This window comes from Epinephelus lanceolatus, chromosome 17 (assembly GCF_041903045.1).
Source record: "Epinephelus lanceolatus isolate andai-2023 chromosome 17, ASM4190304v1, whole genome shotgun sequence".
NCBI classification, from domain to species: Eukaryota; Metazoa; Chordata; class Actinopteri; order Perciformes; family Serranidae; genus Epinephelus; species Epinephelus lanceolatus.
Genome location: NC_135750.1, coordinates 30854502 through 30877209, shown reverse-complemented (window position 1 = coordinate 30877209; position 22708 = coordinate 30854502). Strand labels below are relative to the sequence as shown.

At 40.1% G+C, this 22708-nt stretch overlaps 1 protein-coding gene across 1 annotated transcript in view; it reads right to left on the bottom strand.

Moving 5' to 3' along the window:
* Nucleotides 1–3299: 3299 nt before the first annotated feature.
* The window catches only part of LOC117248020 (heparan-alpha-glucosaminide N-acetyltransferase), a 30987-nt gene continuing 11578 nt past the window's right edge, over nucleotides 3300–22708 (bottom strand). Inside the window, exons 8-18 of the mRNA XM_033612737.2 lie at nucleotides 22162–22238; nucleotides 17735–17765; nucleotides 17487–17647; nucleotides 14904–15016; nucleotides 13918–14039; nucleotides 13122–13245; nucleotides 12919–13005; nucleotides 10951–11028; nucleotides 6700–6770; nucleotides 5501–5613; nucleotides 3300–3785 (exon numbers count right to left, since the gene is read on the bottom strand). Of these exons, the coding sequence (XP_033468628.1) occupies nucleotides 3604–3785; nucleotides 5501–5613; nucleotides 6700–6770; nucleotides 10951–11028; nucleotides 12919–13005; nucleotides 13122–13245; nucleotides 13918–14039; nucleotides 14904–15016; nucleotides 17487–17647; nucleotides 17735–17765; nucleotides 22162–22238 (1159 nt within the window). The 3' untranslated portion in view covers nucleotides 3300–3603. The remainder of the gene's footprint in view (nucleotides 3786–5500; nucleotides 5614–6699; nucleotides 6771–10950; nucleotides 11029–12918; nucleotides 13006–13121; nucleotides 13246–13917; nucleotides 14040–14903; nucleotides 15017–17486; nucleotides 17648–17734; nucleotides 17766–22161; nucleotides 22239–22708) is intronic.

Genomic DNA, 22708 nt, shown 5'->3' with positions numbered 1-22708 from the left:
GCGAATATGCATATACATGAAAGCTACTACTGTCTACATTAATTAAACACGCAGTACAACATAAATGACACTTTACCCAGACTTCATGTGGGCTATCTGACAGATATAACGTAATAAGACCATTAAGGTTATTTGAATAAAGCACCTCAGGGATGGTTCCCTCATCGAAAAGCCTTTGGGATTTTTCTGTTGGATTTTGGATTAATTAAAAAAAAAAAAATTGGTCCCGTGGAAAACAAACTTCAATGATACTTAGACATTTTGCTCAGCAAGAAAATCCTCACAAATGAACACCACTTTCATGATTACTGAAGCCTAAATGCAATCACTAGAAGTCAAAAGCTAACGTTAAGCTATAGACGAAATACAACACGGTCACAACTTCAACGTCAGAAAGGCTGTAGTTTCATTTTTTTAAGACGTTAAAGCTTCAGAATTCACGAGTGAGGTGTATTTCATGTCATAGAACAAACTTTAAGCTTGTGTTAACCACAAACCATATTTCAGGCATGTAACCAAAAATCCAAGAAAATGACTTGACTTCAAGAATTGGAAGTGCAAGAACTCATTTTCGCATTTTAGGACTCATAAGGACTCAAATAAAAAGCCAGCATTAGGGTATAAACCAACGACACAACAGTCGCATGACCTAACGTCACCACTCTAATGAGACTGTAAAGCCACGTTCAGCGTGGCTCCGTCACGATGACTTTCTGTAGTCTCATTTAGCCATTTGTCAGCAACTGACTTTTTTAAGACACATAGAAGCTTTGCCATTTACGAGTGGGATACTTACTAACGTATTTTATGTTGTAGAACAAATTGTAAAAATCTCTTAAGGAGGGAACTGTGAGTGGTGAAATACCAACTCATTATCAGGTTTAGGACTCATTCCTGGGGCACTATGTCTGTGAGTTGTGTTCTGTTGGGGTGCGGCAATACCACTTGGACAAACAACGCACAGCAATGATTGGGTCCACCCAATATATATACGTATATTATAATTACTGCCAAGCCAGGATTAATAATGCTCCACTGCTGACTAGCATAAAGTGTCTATCTAAATATACTTAATGTGCCAGATTTGAGAACCTAATCAGCTGACTGCTGTTAGACCAGCTGTGTGACTCTGGCCGAACTCTGTGGGACCTTTTTCTCCTCTTAGGCCCTGAGTGTATGTCTGAGGCTAAAGGCTGTCGTTCAGTTGAGGGCTCTCTCTGTGACTGCATGGTGTGGAGTGATGCATTGCTGCAGCCTCGGGGCAGGACACCAGTCACTCACATAGCAATCGCTCTCTAATCAATGTCTCTGCATGGAGCAAAAACACTGGAGCTCGCTTGGCTGCAGAGGGGACAGCAGGGCTTCACAGGAGCTCCAGTGACTTTCACCAAGTGGAAGAAAACACCGCTATTATATTTGCACCTGCTGTTTTTTGGTTTACTCAATTTGTATTGACTAAACTGTATTTTGTTTTAAAAGGAAAATACTAGAAGAAACTGTAGACTGTACATAAAGAGGAAGAAACCTATACGAGGAATCAGCAGGGGGTAAAAGAAAGAAAGAGCTGTACTCTATGTAGTCATTATGCATCTTTGTGTTGGTTTGTTTCTCTTTGTGGTCATTTTGTGTCTCCTTGTAGTTGTTTTGCCTGTTTTTTTAGTTATATTGCATCTCTTTGAAGTTCCTTTGTGATCATGTTGAGTCTCTTCCTTGTTGGTATTTGTTAACTTGAGTGACATTTTGCAAGTGATGGCCAGGTGGCCCACTGACATGTTGGGCCCCTGGGCCTGTGCCTAGTAGGCCCATCTAGTAGTTACAGCTTAAAAACTATAAAGAAAAGGTCTGAAAATTGCCACTTGCTTCCAGATAACATGTTGTCTTTATATGTGAAACTGATGTCAGTACGTTAGCAGATGTTCACTTACACTGTATAGGGGGGATGAATGTAATGCTGCTTGCTGTATCAAGGGAGACTGCGTGGATCATTATGTGATATAAGAAGCTGAGCGGTCTAAATGAGAACACTGTATCTGGGATAAAGTTTCCATATGACAGACTATAGGTATCCTGAGACATATGCTCGATGAGAATCAATAAAGACAAGGAAATGTTGTGGTGTAGTCATGGTATGTGGAACCACAATGCAATCTTATCAGCTTTTCTTTCTTACAATATTTCTGTCACATGGGTTCAGCAGAAATTCAGTCTGAAACATAAGCAGAATATTTATCATCTCGGCAGTCGAGACATTCTTATTTTGATCCTTTTGATCTTCATCAACAGTTTCTTGTGATGCTTCTAATGGCTTTGGAGCTCATCTTCAGTTCCTGTAAGTCGCTCCGGATGAGTCAGCGAAATGCTTATATTTAAATACAAAGCTTCATAATTGCACACAAAAGATATCTTTAGACCTTGGTGGTGAGTCTGTATTGATTTCATTTTCATCTCAAGAAGATGCAGCTATGCGTTTCCATTGTTGGCACGGTAGTTTGGGAAAGCAATTATGGACTTGAGTCCTGTTCAAGAAAGCAGGATGCACCTTCAGGGATTCAAACAACAACTTCTGTTAATAAGACAGTTACCTAAACCACTACACCATATTACGCAATGTTATTACAGCTTCTGAACAGTGGGTAATGTGATTTTACTGTGGAGGAAGAGCATGATGCTGTTTCATTTCATTAACTAGATGGTCATTTCATGATGTACACACCACCTGACATGATACCGAGGGCACGCTGATCTGAGTGTGTTCAATACAGTTAGTATACATCCTACAAAAGTATCATTAAATCACTCAAGCAGTTGTCAACCATGCAGAAACATAATCCAGGTGTGAAAATAAACCCTGTTTCAGTAGGTGAGTGGCTTAATGTGTTAAATATGTAAAAGATGTAACGGGCCCAGGCTCTGTGAGGCTCGTCATTGTTCTCTGATGAATTGGATTTGTGTAATTTCCTTGATTTTCTAATACAATGAGTGCAAGAGGTGTCGGTCCCATTAATGACACTCCTTTGTGAGCTGTGCATCTTGACCCCTATTAAAGTACTGTCACTTGGACAGCAGATGGTATCCGCACACACACACATACACACACACAGAAGGAGAAGGAGTGGCCATGGCAACAGACTCATAATGGCTGGCCTGGTGTGTAGTGGAATCACTCGGCCTAATTTGTTAAGTACCACCTCAGTATATTTGATTTAATCAGTCTATTCAGTGCACAAAACAAGAGGCATCAAATAAATCCTCAGCTGCCCACACTGACAGTAGATCAGACATCTTCTTTAGAAACTGGCTGGTGATTAGGTGGGTTTAATGGATTAACATTTTCATACTTTTGCCACTGTGCTGCAGCTTGTGTTTGAGCTGCATGATTTATCAGATGGCTTGGATATTAGCATTGATTCACTGAAATGTACATTGGTAGGCTGTACAACACTGAAAAGTAAACTAAACTGATTAAGCCAAGAACAGGAGGCCAGATATCTCCACCAGATGTTATAATAATCTATATAATTTAGCATGAATACTGTCTGTTTAGAACTAAAACACAAGATAATGGCATCTACAGACTGAAAAGTGACAGATGATCATCCTAGTTTATATTTTGAGAAAGAATTTCTTCCTGTACAGCAGGTAAGCGATGAACACCCACAGTGCAGTTGCCCACAGGCTTTGGAATAGCCACTCCCAGTGGCTCTCCTGGAAGCGCATCTCCCAGCTGAACGGGAAGTAGAAACCCAGCAGAGAGTGTCCAACATATACAAAGATAGAGTTCATCCCTGAGGAGGAGAGGAGAAGAGACAAACACAAGTTGTTATTGACAGAACTCCTTTTTTCCCAACCCAGGTGTTATTCTTCATCCGTCATGCTACACTGCACTCAGCACCTCTGTAAATTCGGACAAAATAAGTATTTCAGGGCAAGCATCCAAAATAAACATCAATTCTATATTAGTCCTGTCAATCAAACCCAATTGCCAGAATAAGTGTTGGCCTTATATGATTCTGTAAACCATAGATATGTTACATTTGCACATCTCATGTGTAGCGGCTATGTTGCAATGTTTTTTATGTCTTAGTTTTAAGTTTTATATTGTGACAATGCTGTGGTTAATGTGTGCTTATGTTAAGGCATGTTTAGGGTTAGGAAAACATCATGTTTTGACTTCAAATACCCAGTTTGGTCAAAACAAACATAACAGGAAATGTCCCATAGTGTCGTTAAATAATACCAGCTTTTGTTTGTTACAGGCAGCAGGTGTCTGCTGTTGTATGTTGCTGTTGGCAGCTGTCTTGCCATGCCATCCAGCATCCCCTCCTCCAGATGAGAAACTCAGTTCACATACATGTAACCTGAATGACTTCACTTTAAAAATGTTTATGTGCTATCTATGGAATGTACAAATGCGTGATTTGCAGAAATGTACAATGCCAACATTTTCCTCTGGCGACTGGGCTGGTCAAACACTTGTCTCTGAGTCTGACCAAGAGTAAACACATAACTGGAAGTACAGATAACAGGGAGCTAGACCAAAACAGCCATAAAAACCCCGACAAAGCAATCAAACCCGTTGTATTATTAACCCCTGTTGAAGTAGAATCCTGCAATATATAAAATGATAGGTATTAAATGTTTCTTATTACTGCAGATTAATAGACAGTTCGCTTGGTTAACCTGCAAGTTGCTTTGGAGGTAGACCCCTATGCAGCTAGCTACAATAGCTAATCCAGGAGGCTAATAACTGTGTTTAACTTTGGTTGGAGTCTAAGACAAGCATTTTAAGATGACTGTAAACTGGAGTTTAGCATTTGATTGACCCATTATACCAAAACTCCTGTTTTCTGAACTACTAAAATGGATGAAGCGAGTGCAAAGTTAGCTCAAAGTCAAAATGGCTGCAACTATTACAATAGAACCCAGGCTGAAATATACTAACATTTTCCTGTAAACCTACATAACTGATACTTTGACCCCTTTGTGGAAGGGTAAACTACCTGAAAACACTGCACTGATGATGTCATCATCTTTGATGCTAATATAGTAAACTTTTTAGCAAACAGATGCCTATTTACACACTGATACAGAGCAACATTAGCATTCACTTTTAGTCAAGTTTAATTTTAATTGAACTATTTTACCTAGCTAGTTGCTTACTGTCTGTTAAATTCCAGGCATGCACTGTTCAGTGGAGTTTTTAGAGCATTTTAGCTGAATATAGCTGCACGTGAATGGAAACAACAATGATGAGAGGTAAGATTTCACCAAAACAGTAAAATTTACACAACATAAAATCAAAACAATGGGCTGAAAGACATTAAAATGATCAATAGAGCATATTAGAGTCGTGATAATTTTGTTTGGGCTCATCACTACTATTAGAGATTTGATTTTTAAATGGTGAAGGTGTGCAATCATGTGCCAATAATGTTTTTATTATCATTAAAAATATGCAGGTGTAATGCACTGAGCCCTTTGATTTGTGGGTAAACAGTACCTGGGTATATGAATGGCTGTCCGCCCCACCAGCCCTTGATATCACAGACAAAGTACATGCCTCCCAGCAGCAGAAAAGAGAAACATCCCATACACATCACATAAGACAACGACCTGTAGAAACACACCATTAACAACAAATTACAGCAACATTTTACTCTGTACATGTGGGCATCACTAAAATGTTAGTGGTGTGTTGTGAACAAGGGTGTAAAAACATGGAGTCTATCAATCCTGCACTGCAGATAAATAACACCCAGGGGTCTCGAGCCAATCCAGCAAACTGCGGGACAGTTTGCTGGATTGTTCTAAAACATCAGCAGTGGATCCTTGGCACGTGCCCCGTGGAGCCGTGCCAGCCAGCCATGTCCCTGTCTGTTCCTAAGTGCAAGAATGTTTGATGTAATATCATCTGATGTAAAATGGCTGCCTCCTGGAGCCTCCTTGCAGTGGGCTTTTTTTTTTTTTTTTTTTTTCAATCTCAGCTGAAGTGGGGCCAAAAAGGACTCTTAGCTGGGAGTTAATTACTTCTAGACATCCAGGCAGGGACTCATACTCAAGAGCTCAATAACCTGTGTATGATGAACTGCCTATAAAAGCCAGGCAGGTAATGGCGAGGGATGAGCACAGCGTTAGTGGGGGCCCCTGTGGAACATCATGAAGAATTTGCTTACACATCACAGATGAAATGGTATTCTTCCTGCTGCAACATTAAAATGATTCACATCATATTAAGGGGAATGTGGGAGTGGAACAAATGCACAGGTCGTAAAGTAATCTACGTCGGAGGTAGTAATTGCGCTGTATTTCATGCAAAACCACTACAAACATTTGTCAAGATGCCGTGCCTTGTTTCACCAAAAAGGCATGTGATAGTTTGGGAGCGGTTAGACTACACTACACAGATGCTTTTCCCAGAGGCTGATCCCATTTCATCTCACAGAGCTGGTAAAATGTGTAGTGAGTGAGTAGAGAGGATAAAGCATCCTTTATTTTCCTGGCCGCAAGGAAGAGTGATCATGTTGGGAGGATGTATAACCACCTCACACTCCCGACAGCGGGGGTGATTATTTACAGTCGTAGCTGTCGTTAGAGGTAAGTAAACGCGTGTTTTAGCGGCCTTGATTTGTGCCTGTTGGAAACCCATCCTTTCTTTTGTGAGGAAAAGTGGTTGGATTTAGAGGGTCAGGAAGCACTTACCAAAGGTTTTTATTGACAGGTATAAATCCTCCGTCTCGTGTGCACTTAGAAAGGATGGCTGCAGAGATTCCCTGAGGGTGGAAATGAAACAGGTTTCAAATCGATGGAGGGCGATATAGCAAGCCGTATTGGGCTGCTAAAACGTGAGGCAACAGAATCAAGCGAGTCCGGTAGATTAACCGATTATCTGAAAGTCAGATGAACAAGGTGCATCAATACACATGCACAATATCTGACTGCAAACACAAAGTTGTGCTCCTCAGAGGGCCGAACAAAGAATCGCACCCATGTGAAGTTGACTCACGGCCTTATTGGCCACGAAACAGAGGAATTGTGTATGATCTCATGAACTCTTCATCATTAAAAGCTTTTATTGTCCCATCTATTTACCTTTACATATGATTTAGATACTTGAGGAAACATTTTGTGCTCCACAGAGAAACCCAGGGCGGTGGATCAGAATCCAAACATGCTTGTTAGGTGGATATCCATCATGTGTATAGATGACAGAATCGATGGTGTGGAAATAGCCTAGCCGGGGCTGGATTGAGTCTCCAGGCTATCCAGGCAGCAGGATGTGGGACGGGGCTGGTATGTGGGGCAATCGCTCAATTTCAATCTCTCACTTCTGGAGCCTGATCGTTGGACTTTAATTAACAGGGGCTGTTGTTTATTAGGAGGAAGATGCATGGCCGCTCCTGAATATCAATCCACCACAGAAATCACACTACAGTGAACTGTGGTGTAAAATCTGGCTTGTCGTTTACTGTATCAACACTTTCTGATCTTTGCGAACCTCCTGTGCATAATATCAATCCTGTGGTTGGGTGCCTGCAGAAATGAGCTCCCTCCTCCACTGAGGGAACCTGCTAATGTCAAGAGCACATGTCTGAAACAAGAAGTAGTTCAGCTCTGCTTACTGCCTCCCCTCTGAGGCGAAATCGTATTAGAAAAGTCAATATCACGAGCAGGCCAATCACTAAAACTAATTTTGCTTTCTTTGTTGGAGAAAACATTTTGTGAGGCTAAAAATAGATTTAGCTACCGAGATTAAAAAAGAAACCAACATATACAGTAGAACACAATCAGATGCTGCATTCATACTTTACACATGGTCTGTATCTCTTCCCAGAATCAATAAGAGAGGCCAGCTCTCTCTGTCAACCATTGCAAAGTGAGGAAATCTATTTTATTGTTATTCTCTGTTTCAGTTAACCAGGATCTGTATTGATTCATCACTAAACACTGTATGATCGTGAATATAACATCTTCAACATCATAATCTTGAGCGGAATCCACATCAGCTGTGTAGCATTAAGCAGTGAACCATGAGATACAGTGGCAAAACATAAAAGCCTAATGTTTATTTATTTCCTCATGTGTTACTTCATCACTCTGTGCCTCTGGGAGAAGCCAAATGGATTTAATTTATTTCACCTCCCTCCAGTCACTCGCTCCACAGTGATAGTCAATAAGATTCAACACCAGGAGACAAAATGGGGAGATTTGTCATTTAAGAATTGAGGTTAATGACGTTAAATTCTTACAACAGAATTTCAATTGATTCTCACATATATGAGCAGGATTCTTCCTGATTCACAAACACTAAAGACCCGTTCCTCAGACTACTGGACTTCTTATATTGGATTTAGTACATCAATACTGAACCTACTTCAACCTTATTGGATTATAAAACTGTTGTTGTATTATGTACAACAGAATCTGTCCACCACTTTGGTTCAGACTGAAATATCTTAACCACTGGATGGATTTTTGGGGAATGTCGTACAGACCTCCCCTTACTTCTTTCAGTGAAAATTCTTGGCAACTACTAAATTGACTGGCATTAAATTCAGTATAGACATTCATGGTTTCCAGATGATGGATCTTTAAAACTTTTCTACTAGCACCACAATGAGGTCAAATTTGTAACTTGTGAAATGTGAAAAGTGAGTGAAATGTCTTGACATCTACAGATTGCCATAAAATTCAGTACTGACATTCCTGTTCTCCTCAGGACAAATTGTATTAACTTTTTGTGGCTTGATTTTTCATCTAAAATCATGATCAGACCAACATTTTAATTTGTCCAATCCATGGATTGTGACCATGGATGTATAAAGAGAACTGGATAAAGTGTTGGAGACCGGGCCATGTTAATTCCTATGAAAGTTGCTCAGTGGCATGAAGCCAAAAAAGTTTGAATTCCCAGGTATCAAATTACCTGGATCTCCCTCACTGTTGGGCCCATAGAGCAAGCGCACTAGAGGCTTTGGTGGCCAAGCAGTTAACTTTGCGTTTAGCTCTTGACTAACTTGAATGGGGTTAAAATGATTTAGTCAAGCCACTCTTTGAGACTTGTTAAATGTAATTGGACCAAATGGATCAAATCCCAATTGTGAAACAACCCATTTCGCGGGGGTTGTGATGCTCAAAAAATGTTATCCACTGACATCTCTTTCACAGTTTCAGTCGATAGGAAATAGTCTTCTTGGGCCCCATGGCATCATATGACGGACCAGAAAGTTGTAATTTCACAGCTTGGCCACTACAAATATTGGCTTCAAAGCCTGCTCTGCTCCTGGGGGCTTGTTTGTGACCAAATACCTGCAAACTAATGACATTCCTATCAGCCTCAGCTGCAATTTGTACATAATTAACATATGTTAGCATGCTAAAACCCTGAACTATAATGAGGAACACAGTAAACAAACCTTCTAAACATCAGCATGTTAACATTGTTGTTGTGAACATATTAGCATGCTGATGTTAGCGTTTAGCTTGAAACACAGCTGTGCTTAAATGCAGCTTCAGAGCTACTAGCATGGCTGAAGACCTGCTGTCTTTTTTTCTTACATGCTGAGGTTTTGGGGTTGTTTCTTCTTTGGACAGGGTGGAAGAGGAATCATTGCTATTGTGGGCCTGAAAACACCATTGAGATATTGCATGAGATATGGGGCTGCACAAATAAACCTGACTTGACGCAACAGACCTTTATGACAGATATAGTGCTGATAAAACAAAAGTTAATGGATGACACTGTTTACTTAATCTAAGGGTCCTCTGTGTGGTTTAATCACATAGAAGAAACAGTTATACATGCCAGTCTGAACAAACCTGATATCTTGAATAGCAGACAAGGCACAATAATATACAACAACTACATAACTTAAAACTAATGGGATCTGTTACTGTGTGTTTCTCTGATTGCGTCTCCCGGCCCCTTGTTTTCATCCTGCTCAGTTTGATTTCAAAGGCCGGGTGATGCAGCCAGCTCCTCCAGCTCCATCATCGCTTCAGGTCACAGCGCTGCCAGTTCAGGATGTCTGCCTCCACAGCATGCAGGCTCCCACTAACCCCGTTTTGCAAACTGGCTACATCTCTGCAGCATCTCACTGTACGTACACACAAACAGTGGCCAAGCACAGTGCAGCAAAGCCTGGCTTTTCTACAGGGATATCTGTCAATCTCTTTAGAGCAGCCTAACAGCCTCCTGTCGCAGGTTTAGAAATGCAAAACGGGCTTTCTCATGTAACACTTGGCTTCTCCCTGTGGGACACATTCCCCCTCTAAATGAAATAGAGGCCAGCTTGCCTCTTCTTGTGTTTTGAGACCACCCAGAATGAATTCAGATCCAAAACAAATAAGACCTCAAATTCTATCCTAGCAGATTTATGAAGAAATCTATCTTTTTATTCTGGGTTTCAATGGACTTTATGCTGTTATACCACTTCATCCATACATTCTTGTGATTGGTGTGTAAATGTTTGTTGAGACTTAGTGTGCAGGTATATGAATTAATCATACTCTTCATCCGGTGCTACTGACTGCAGTAGACTGTAAGTAATATGTGCAACTCTTCTCATCTAAAACCACATGTGAGGCATGCAGGCAATGAGAGACAGTGTGTATCCCCCTGAGGCGCTGGATACCCATGTCTGCCCGGAAACACAGCCACACACGGATGTTGTTTAATTGTACCGAGATCACACACATGTCCTCTACTAAGTCCTGCTAATGAATGGCTTCGGCGGGCTATGACTAATACCAAGGGGCTGGAAAACACGTTGCAGAATTTACCTGCGAGGCGAAGTAAAACGGCCAGACCATAAAAGTGCTCAGCTTTGTGTGAGTCATACAAGCAGAACGATGATTTAAGTGATTTGTTGACTTGGTTTTAAATTACCAATTGACTTTTATACTCGTTTACTTCACCAGCTGTGTTTAAAATCCCAACATGATGTAACGTACCAGAAGGACGGCCCACACTAGGAATCGACAGAGGATGCGGGCGTTCATCCCCTTGTAGAAAATGATAATTTTCCCAGCCTGCGGAGAAGGAGGCAGAGATAAGCACAGACACCACAACTCATTCAATCCCACATTTAATGAGAAATGCCATGTAAACACCAATAACTGCATGTATTTGCCCTTGGGTAACCAAATAGGCCTGGGATGTGGGTGTCTATGTCCCTGACATGGCGGTCACATTTCTCCTATCCTGTTGAGCCAGATGTGGTGTGTAAGTCATCCACACCCTCTGATTAATTTGGTGATGATGAATATGTTTCAGCTGAGGACATTAGGACGGGCGAGCACAGAGGAGGGCAGCGGACACCTGGTGTGTCGTCTAAGACTCGCTGACTGAAAGGCTCAATGTTAACCGCCCACTGGGAATTGAGCAATGTGGCTGCTTTTGCGTGGCTACTTCCCACAACACAAATGGTTATAAGTGACACAGCCGCCATCAGAGGCTGTAGGTCTAAAGACCAAAAGCTCTCTCTTCACTGTCTGAAAAACATTTTGTCATTAAAGGAGGGCAGCTGTGCACTTTCACTTAGATGGGGAAGAGTCTTTCACATAACCTTCATTTAACTACACAGTTAACTGCTGTCTCTGTTTCTGATCTATCTTTTTATTCACATCTTAGCATTGAAGAACATCACGGATCCTCTAGGTAAAGAAGCTCTGATACAGAAATGATCCCAGTTTAATCACAAATATGAATGTTAAATGTTTAGATGTAAGAAATTCAGATTAAGGTCATTGTACACATAGTTCTGATTGGTTTCTATCTCTACACTATTGATTGAATCACAATCACACAATCACACATCTGACTTCTGCATGTGATCAGTAAACCTTCACTGATTAAGTTTGGTTCTACAGAAATAAAGAAGCTACTTCTCTCAGCCAATCAGAGGCCAGAATTGTGGACATTAGGAGGCAGTTCACCTAAATCACAGAAGAACAGTGCAGTATTTTCTCTCATACTTCTACTTGTATCAGCATGTCATTTTAAACCTTCTGAGATTCTAAAATGTCACATTTCTGTCATCTAGTCAAGTACAATGGAAGTGAATGGAATTTTGTTTGTTTAAAGTATTAAATTAAAGACACTTGTTAAAGACAAAACCAACAAATTGTTCCTGAAACTGTTCCAGCTTTCCTGCTGGTAAAAGTTTTCACTAGAACTACTTTTTACTTAACATCAACATTGAATGTGAATGTTAATGAAAAGACAGATTACTGTTTTTTTTTTAATGAATGTCAGATACCATTACACAAATTAGAGAGTGGCCTGACCCTTTAATTAGCCTTCATAATTATTCAACAAATACCATCTTAACTAAGCTAAACTATAAATTTGCAAAAATACATGGTCACAGTCTTTGAATTGTCCACCTGCAGGTAGTTTATGAAGTATTTGTAACATTTCAACAGCTTATTAGTTAAGATTCAACAATTTAACTGTTAATCTTATTCTGTCTATATTTAACAGATTATCTATAGAGTATACGTGACAATTCATGAACATGCCTACATATTCTTAGAATAATTAAACTGAACTATTCACTCAACCTGTGCGGCACGGGTTGAATAAATAGTTCAAATTTAATTAAATTCCTCAAGAATATGTAACATATACTCTATCAACAAACATCTATAGACAAAGATGGATGATGAATCTCAACTAATAAGCTGTTGAAATGTTACAAATACTCTATATACTCTAAACTATCTGTAGGCGGACCATCCAAATAAAGTGTCATCAAATACAGTATCATAAGGGGCATGATTCCTATTTCCAAGTAATAGGACATTTGGATATAAATAACAGCAACAGAATACTACTGACACTTAAAAAACTCTGAAATATTAGAGATATGCTTGTAGCACTTGTTGAATCACACAGGAGAAGTAAATGATCCATCTTACCTGCATCCCCAAGAATCCCATGACAATGGAGTTAATTGTACCCAGAACCCCCTCTGGGTCAAAGGGCTGCGTGGTGCGATACATTTCCTGGAAAAACAAGATGAAAAGGTACGGCAAGGTTGTTTTAATGGTTTTAAATCTACCTGCAAGGTTTTAAGAGAGATGTCTAAAATAATGAATGCCGACTGTGAAAAAGATCTTACTCTGCATGTGGGGTATCTGTACATGTTGTCACCAAACATCCATCTATCAATGTATCCTGCTGCACCTCCAGTGCAGTTTGGGTAAAGACCGTGATCACCGATTCCACCAGCTCCCAAATATCCTCTGATAATAAATAATGTAGTACAATCAGTATTAAAAGAATAAGACATTTTAAAACACTGAAAATGTAACAAAATAGGTAAAAAGGATTAAGAAAATAAAATGAAATGCACGTCTTCAAAATTAATTTTAGGAACATGGGACAATTTAACCAAAGGAAGCTCCTCAGGCAGATTTTTCTGTCTGATGAAGATCATCCCCCTTATTTTTAAGCTTTGTATGAGATTTGTGTGAACCACACATGCTCACATTCCACTGACAAAAATAAACCAATCAGATGCTGGAATAAACATAAGCGCTACTGTTTGACCCCACACTGTTCTAACACTGATGCCATGCAGGGTCACAGAAATGTGGGGAAAAAACACACACTAAAAGCAGCACTGAGCAGAAGACACAGAGCAAGGAAGATGGATCCTCTGCCTCCGCTGCTCTTATTGCACATGACAGACTGAGATTGGCTAATTATGCCCTCTGAAGCATCCACCACAGGCCCATAAATCACGGCGGTTCATAACACCAGCAACACAAGTTGCACACTAACACCTCTGCAGCAGCGCAACAGCCCCGTCTGGAGATTATCTCAGCATGGAGAGATTTACACTTTCAGCATATGTGGATTAATGAGTGGATTGGACTCAGTTACATGACAGTGGGTGCCTTGCTTGGACTTACGTGGGGCAGTTGGGTACAGGCATGAGCAAAGTGATGCAGAGCCACAGAGTCTCCAGCAGGATGATAATTAGCCACTGGGACCAATAAGGGACCACATCCTGGACCGGGTTCCACCAGTCATTCTGGATCACGCAGAACACAAATCTTGTTAAAAAAAACCCCGCTCATATCTTTGACACTTTTTAACATGAAACTTTATTTTAGTGTGTTTTGTAGGGCTGTACCGAATGCTAAATCAACATTTGAATGCAGCAGATGTTTTTTCCATTTCTATTTATTCTGTTTAAACTCAGTATTTCTGCAAAGCTGGAGACATGGTGAGACTTACCAGTGAGGACCTACTGGGAGTGAAACCTACTGGCACAGGCCCAAAGACGGGGCCCGCTGTTAAGTAACCACAGTTAGGTAACTGTGGTTTTCTCCAAGTTGGTGGTGTAAATGGTGATAACACAAAACAGCATACTATAAGCTATTCCTGTTGGCTGGTTAGCTCCCATGGTAAAAACAAGCAGGGTTATGCTAGCAGCAGATCCACTAGTAGCAGAGGAGCAGTTTAGCAACAATCTGACTGCACCATAAATTATATTTATTCATTTAGGAAAGCTAATTTAATTTAAAAAAAGACTCATTTTCAGCACAACTAATTTATTATTATTATTATTATTTTGTTCAGAGATTTGTTTTTTAATTTCATTGTATTTTTTAGGGTGACAACGTCATAAAACATGAAAACAGACTTTCAAGGCCTTCTTCAAAAACCTTAATAGAAGCTTTGAATGTTTAAAAAATAATAATTTCGGTACAGCCCTAATGTCTGGCCAGTTATCAGAGCAATAATGAAAAGACTGAATAACAAAAATGGACTCAGGAATCCAAGGTGCATGCAGTGACTTAGCTGTTTATAAATGTGTTGTTTCAGGCTAGACTGGTCCTTTTTGCCCTTGTGTGTAATGACAGACTAAAGTGAACGTGACAGAGCTGCTCACCACTCTCAGAGAGATTTCTTTCTGGCCCCAGAAAGTCTGCAGAAGAGAGAGAACAAAGTAGGTGAAGCCCAGACGCTGTAGCACTCCAGGGATCCTCAGCCAGGACCATGACACTGGAACACAGGCAACAACACAGAGCATGAACCTTCATGCTTTGATGATGAATATATGACCTTACAACTCAGGTACAAGCACAGATATAACTCAGTGGTGTAAAGCTATCTCAGCTGATTTGAGCAAATTATAAATCAGGAAACTGATAATCCTGGACATGAAAGCATCTTCTCAATCACTCCACTGCTACTACTTCCTGAAGGAGGATGATGGACAGTGTGACACAATTGGAAATGGTGTCAGCCTTCAGGATATGGACATGTCAAGAATGTGGGAAGCTAATCAAAGATTCCCAGTTATCTCTTTGTCTCGACAAATTGGGGAGGATAAGATTGGCTTTTGGTTGAGAGATTGATGGTAATCTACACATTAGTTAATTGAAAACCTCTTTGCCGCACAAAGTGGTGTGAAAACAGCGTAATCCCAATCATTGATCCGGACAAATCAAATAAGAGGCGGAAATCTCTCCTTTCACAGGAAGCTCTGACTTATGACACATTTGTTAAATCTGCTGGCTACACCCCCACCAAGATAATTTACTACATCTCTCCCCCCACAAAAGTGTCACTTAAATAAAAATTAGTCTGAAAGTCGCAGTTTTTAGGTGAACTGCAGGAAAACGGTTACATCTTTTGTTTCACTTTCTCATCAATTGAGACCTTTTTACGTTCAATATCATTTAAGATGTGAAAGCTCTGCTGTCTACTTCCCATTTCTGAGCACTTTCAGTGATAGATTGAATAAAACAATGATTTCATGGTGGAAGTGAGCAGAACTGAATAAAGCCAGCAGAAAGTAGAGCAAATAGCTTGAACCGAAAACGTTTCAAAAGGAAGGTTTTTCTTATTTGAACATCCTCTGAAGGCTACTCAACAGTAGGTGTTCAAATCTGACTTTCTGACCTCATCTTTTTCTGACTGATCTTTTCTTATAACTTGTCACCATCCAAAAAAGAATAAACAGAGTCAAATGGTCAGATAGGTTTGTGAAAACACAATGTAGCCTTAAGCAAAATAATGTTTTTATGTCAAAAACCTCAAAGGAATAAAGAGAAACAGCCATGTTTTTAGCTTCACCACAATGTGTTTTTGCGTTTATCTAATGGAAACTGAAATTAATCAGTTAAATCAAGTGATTTATATTCATCTAAACCAACAAAGTAGAGTGTAAGTCTTTCATTAAAGTGACAAAATAAAAATAAAACAAAAAATAAAACAAAATTGGAGTTTCAAGGTCACTGCTTTGACAACGAATTGGACATCTAAGCGTAGTAGCGTTTATTTGAAATGACTCATAGTTTCAGTCAAAGGTGAACACCTTCGTCTGCCTCGTCTGACATTGAAACGGTTTAACATATTGAGCAGATATGACTCCATTCTCTTATTAGATCAAACCCTGAGACTAAACTGCCGAGGACGTCCTTGGAGACGGAGGGCAAAGCTGCAGTTTATGGTAAAAGTCACAGTGCTGTTATGATCAGCTCCAGCAGCAGCAGCCTCCACAGCAGCTGCATGGGGCTGAAGAGTGTAACACTATCTGTTTGTAATTGTCCATTACCGCAGCGGTTTGTTTTTGCTCAATCTGCCTCTGTTAAACGTCCCCTGGTGCTGGATTTTGAGACTGCACACACAATAACAATATTTTTGTTAACCCAGTTACGCAGACATCCACCCAGGAAAGTCCATTAGCACTTGGGATGGCTAATGTGTGAAGGGCGCCCTGTGCATCCCCAGGTGGACTATAAAATGGGGATTTTTCAGCTTGCTTCCCCTCCTTTAACCCCGACACAGCCCTGATGCTTCGGCTTTTATCACACAAATTTGGATCTTAACGCTCACAACATCTGTGTCTTTGTCACCTGACTGACTGCAATTGTGTGAAAACAAGGCTTTTAATAGTGCGCATATTACAACCATACCAAACATAAACCTTAAAGGGTTGTAGCTAGTTATCATTTTCATAATCAGTCATTCTGTTGATGTTTTTTTCGATTCATAGAATATTCATTTGGTCTAAAAAACAATGGAAAATGCACAGGAAAAATCCTAGAACCAAAGCTACTGTAATGTTAATATGTATTGTTTTGTTCCACCAGCAGTAAAAACCCAAAGATATTCGATTTACTATAATGCTAGGAAAAAAAAAGTGGCAAATTCTCACATTTGAAAACATTTAAGTCACTGTTGATTAACTATTTGATTCATTGATGAATCGTTGCAGGTCTATATGAAATAATATGGAATTAATCCTGTTATAGAGTACCTGTCTACAGAATCTGTGTCAAAACTGTTTGATGTTACATAATATAACAGTTTGCTGTACTGAGCTTCATTTTTCAGATGAGCAGGTCCATTAACACAAGGGAAAAAAATACATATATATAGAACAAACAAAAAGTACAGAACAAACTCATCCACATGTAATGTATTTGTTCTGATAACAACAATGCGCTACACATTTTGCACCTACATGGTCCGTCTCTTGGAGAGTAGTTGAGGAAGCAGAAGCCGAGCATCAGGAGGACGACTGTTCTCCAGGAGATTTTGCGCAGCAGCTGCAGGCGGCTAACTCCTTTCCTCTGCATGGATCTGAAAGCCAACACCACTGAAGTCCCAATAATAAACACAAACCTGGTATAAAAAACAGTACGACGCTGTTAAAACACCTACATGTGCATACCAATATCTGTACAGACAGTGCTCTTACACTAAACCTACCATGGCATGACAAGATCTGCCACAGTTAGACCTGCAACACATCCAGAGACACAGATTAATATCAATAGACTCACAGAATTTGATGCCATTTTACAAAGTGCACAATTCTTGTCCTTTTCTAATCTATGCAATCCAAAAGGACTATAAGGTGAATTAGGAACAATGTCATATCCTTAAAGTGCTGTTTTAGTCATTAACTTTCCATTTTGAAAGCCGAATAAATATCTACACTCTTGTGACAGCAGCAAAGAGAAGATTAATCAAAGCACCCCTGAAATCAATACACCCTTGTAGATATGGCAAAGAGGCTATTATAAGATTTAAATTGAGAACACCCCTAAACAGTGACATGGATTTCATAAAAGTTACAGTGACAGTTTTGCTTTTTTTTTCAACTTTAATTTACTGCAGGAAAAAAGGGGCTTTAACCTTTCAACAACCACGGTCTCTTTGAGTCAGAGGTGCCTTGGAGGTGAAAAACTACTCATTCACTGCTTCTGCCCATATTCTCCTAGCTGCCTTTTAAAACAATCATCCCTCCTCCTTCTCATCTCCTCCCTGGTTGTTAATAACAATAAAAATCTATGGATCGTGCCTTTGATTTGGCTCGTATGAGGAATGGCATCCTGTGTGTTTGGTTTGAGAACGCATTTATCATAATTAGTGACAACAGGTCAGAAGATGCTGCAGACATGATGACGAGAATACTTCCATTGAATAATCACCTTGAGTTCACACATTCATTTTATATCTGGCTTAATGTGAAAGAAGGCGTGCATTAAAGGGACAGTTCATATTTTTGAGGTACAATACAGGCCAAAAGTTTGGACACACCTTCTCATTCAGTGTGTTTTCTTTATTTTCATGACTATTTACATTGTAGATTCTCACTGAAGGCATCAAAACTATGAATGAACACATGTGGAGTTATGTACTTAACAAAAAAAGGTGAAATAACTGAAAACATGTTTTATATTCTAGTTTCTTCAAAATAGCCACCCTTTGCTCTGATTACTGCTTTGCACACTCTTGGCATTCTCTCGATGAGCTTCAAGAGGTAGTCACCTGAAATGGTTTCCACTTCACAGGTGTGCCTTATCAGGGTTAATTAGTGGAATTTCTTGCTTTATCAATGGGGTTGGGACCATCAGTTGTGTTGTGCAGAAGTCAGGTTAATACACAGCCGACAGCCCTATTGGACAACTGTTAAAATTCATATTATGGCAAGAACCAATCAGCTAACTAAAGAAAAACGAGTGGCCATCATTACTTTAAGAAATGAAGGTCAGTCAGTCCGGAAAATTGCAAAAACTTTAAATGTGTCCCCAAGTGGAGTCGCAAAAACCATCAAGCGCTACAACGAAACTGGCACACACGAGGACCGACCCAGGAAAGGAAGACCAAGAGTCACCTCTGCTTCTGAGGATAAGTTCATCCGAGTCACCAGCCTCAGAAATCGCAAGTTAACAGCAGCTCAGATCAGAGACCAGATGAATGCCACACAGAGTTCTAGCAGCAGACCCATCTCTAGAACAACTGTTAAGAGGAGACTGCGCGAATCAGGCCTTCATGGTCAAATAGCTGCTAGGAAACCACTGCTAAGGAGAGGCAACAAGCAGAAGAGATTTGTTTGGACCAAGAAACACAAGGAATGGACATTAGACCAGTGGAAATCTGTGCTTTGGTCTGATGAGTCCAAATTTGAGATCTTTGGTTCCAACCGCTGTGTCTTTGTGAGACGCAGAGAAGGTGAATGGATGGATTCCACATGCCTGGTTCCCACTGTGAAGCATGGAGGAGGAGGTGTGATGGTGTGGGGGTGTTTTGCTGGTGACACTGTTGGGGATTTATTCAAAATTGAAGGCACGCTGAACCAGCATGGCTACCACAGCATCCTGCAGCGACATGCCATCCCATCCGGTTTGCGTTTAGTTGGACGATCATTTATTTTTCAACAGGACAATGACCCCAAACACACCTCCAGGCTGTGTAAGGGCTATTTGACCAAGAAGGAGAGTGATGGAGTGCTGCGGCAGATGACCTGGCCTCCACAGTCACCGGACCTGAACCCAATCGAGATGGTTTGGGGTGAGCTGGACCGCAGAGTGAAGGCAAAGGGGCCAACAAGTGCTAAACACCTCTGGGAACTCCTTCAAGACTGTTGGAAAACCATTTCAGGTGACTACCTCTTGAAGCTCATCGAGAGAATGCCAAGAGTGTGCAAAGCAGTAATCAGAGCAAAGGGTGGCTATTTTGAAGAAACTAGAATATAAAACATGTTTTCAGTTATTTCACCTTTTTTTTGTTAAGTACATAACTCCACATGTGTTCATTCATAGTTTTGATGCCTTCAGTGAGAATCTACAATGTAAATAGTCATGAAAATAAAGAAAACGCATTGAATGAGAAGGTGTGTCCAAACTTTTGGCCTGTACTGTACATATCCGTAGACAGTGAATAACCTACAGTAGATGGAGGTCGGCACACCCACAGAAGCTTAGTAATGCACTGCTATGGACGGGGGGCAACAACGAAACGTGTTTTAGCTACATAAAAAAGACTAATCTCTAAAATCAATGTCCAAAGTCACACAATAACACAAACAAACTAACCCATTGAGACGACAGTAGAACATCAACTCCTATATACTGCAAGTTTTAAATTATTGGTAGAGTCGGATGGCTTTGAAGAAAGCGATATAATGGCTTTGGTTCCCAGGAAGAGCACTAAGGTAAAGCAGTGAAAATATTTTAAATACAGTATACACATAAAGCTACAGTTGGTAATGTTTATGAAAATAACTTTGTGTCATATTTGCTGAAACTGTCACTATATTCGGAAAGAAGTACATGAGACAGATGGTCTGTGGAAAAATTGTATCCCTCCTTCTCTTCCTATTGCCTCTAATGGCATTTGCCAGAATCGGGCTGTACAACCAATCAGAGCCAAGTAGTCTCTAACGCAGTTGAGGAGTCTCTAACACAGCTGTCAGTCATGTCAATCACTCTATGAACTGCGGTCAAACTGTCATATTAGGCAGAACTGATCAAATATGAATCAAGATTTCATAAATGTTTTGACTATTTCTTGCCTCAAATGTTTTCAGAAACCTATTTTAGTGTACTGTTTAGCTGTAAAATGAGATGTGCTTGGTACTTCCTTTTAACTGTATCCAACATGGCGGCCAGGTCACAAACTTTCTCATTTTACAGCTAAACAGTGCACTAAAATATGTTTCTGAAAACATTTGAGACCAGAAATGGGTGATGTAGTCACAGAATCTTGGTTCATATTTGATCAGCACTGCCTATTTGAACAATTTGCCCCATAGCAGCTCCCCAAAAGTGAAGCCGAAACATCTCGATCACCCCTGGTGGCTGAAAAAAATAAATAACTAAAGCCCACCCTCTCCATGTTAGTGGATGGAACATAGGCCAAACCAAAAACTCACAGTACACATTTTTCCCAAAGATGGCTTCTGTCATTTAAGGTAATTCTTATGACACTGCTGTATGTTCAATGATTGATATTATCGACAACTGTGTGAGCCAATCTGTGGACTTGCATTCAGTGGTGATGCTCACAATTGGTTGGACGGAGAAAGCTACTTCGCAGACTCTGGCTGCAATCGACGTCACCAGAGCAAGATGGAAGCAGCTATATACGGGATATTTTAGCTTCCCTTCTGTACAGTGGGGGTGAGTTGAGACGCGTCATCCTTTTTTATACACAGTCTATGGTTTGACCGCAGTTCACAGGCCATGACTGACATGACTGACAACTGCTTTAGAGACTCCTCAGCTCTGATTGGTTGTTATTCGTTCACATGCAGTCAAGCCATTAGAAATGCTACAAGACAATAGAGTAGGTAAAAGAGTATGATTTTTTTTCACAGATTATTTGTCTTATTTAGCGTTGTGTGGATATAGTGACAGTTTCAGCGAATATAAAAAAAAGTTACTTTTTATATAAGTTACCAACAGTAGCTTTAAACTGTTATGTTTTTAGGTGGGCCTTTTTTAGGTGTCAAATATATGTTTTGCTGCTGCCCCCGTTCACAGCACATCAGTTAGCTTCTGTGCCCCAGTATTCCTGCCTGCTTCTTTAAACTGGGGGAGTGCCGACTGCCATCTACTATAGGTAATACACTGACTATGTATAAGCACCTCATATAACTCCACTTCAAAAAAATCCAAACTATTCCTTTAATATTAGAAGTATCGGCTCCTTTCATGAAACAGACTGACCAATGTGAGCTGTTGGTTCTTTCAGATATTAAATCTACTTCTAAATGAGGGGAAACACAATTAAAGTGGCATTTCAAATTCCTATTGTTGTAGTTGTACTGCATAAGCAGTTGTGAAGCTCTTATTTTTATTATATTTTGTATTTCTCTGCACGTCTTACACCATACCACTATACTATACCATTCCATGGTGCATGCTGAAAGAACCAGTACCCTCCTCCTCCATAGTTCACAAACACCATCACTGTCAGGGCAAACCTACAAAGACAGTACAATGAGCACACACTGTAGCACACAGTTTAGGAAATCAGTGATAATTGGATTAACCTTCATGCAGTAGAATGAATGGTGGAAATATAGGTTACAACTGTTATAAAGCAATTATAAATACATTTAAAAAATAGATAAATAAAACAGAAAAAAAGATATCTAAGTATTTTCTTACCATCTAACTAATCCATCTGATACAATATTAAGTTTTGAATTAAAGTTAAAGAGGGCAGAGGAGGGGCTTTTTTTCTGTCACACTCCAAATGCAAGGTAATGCAATCTAAGCATTATGAATCACTCAGGAAATGAACACTTGTCCTCTGGATCTCCTCAGCAGTAGTGCTGACTAAAGACTTTGCGTCTAATATATGATACACTTTATACTTCAGCACCGGCCAAGGCTGCTGAAACACAGCACACGTGATAGAGTGCTTCACTGAATCCAACACTGGAGGGAA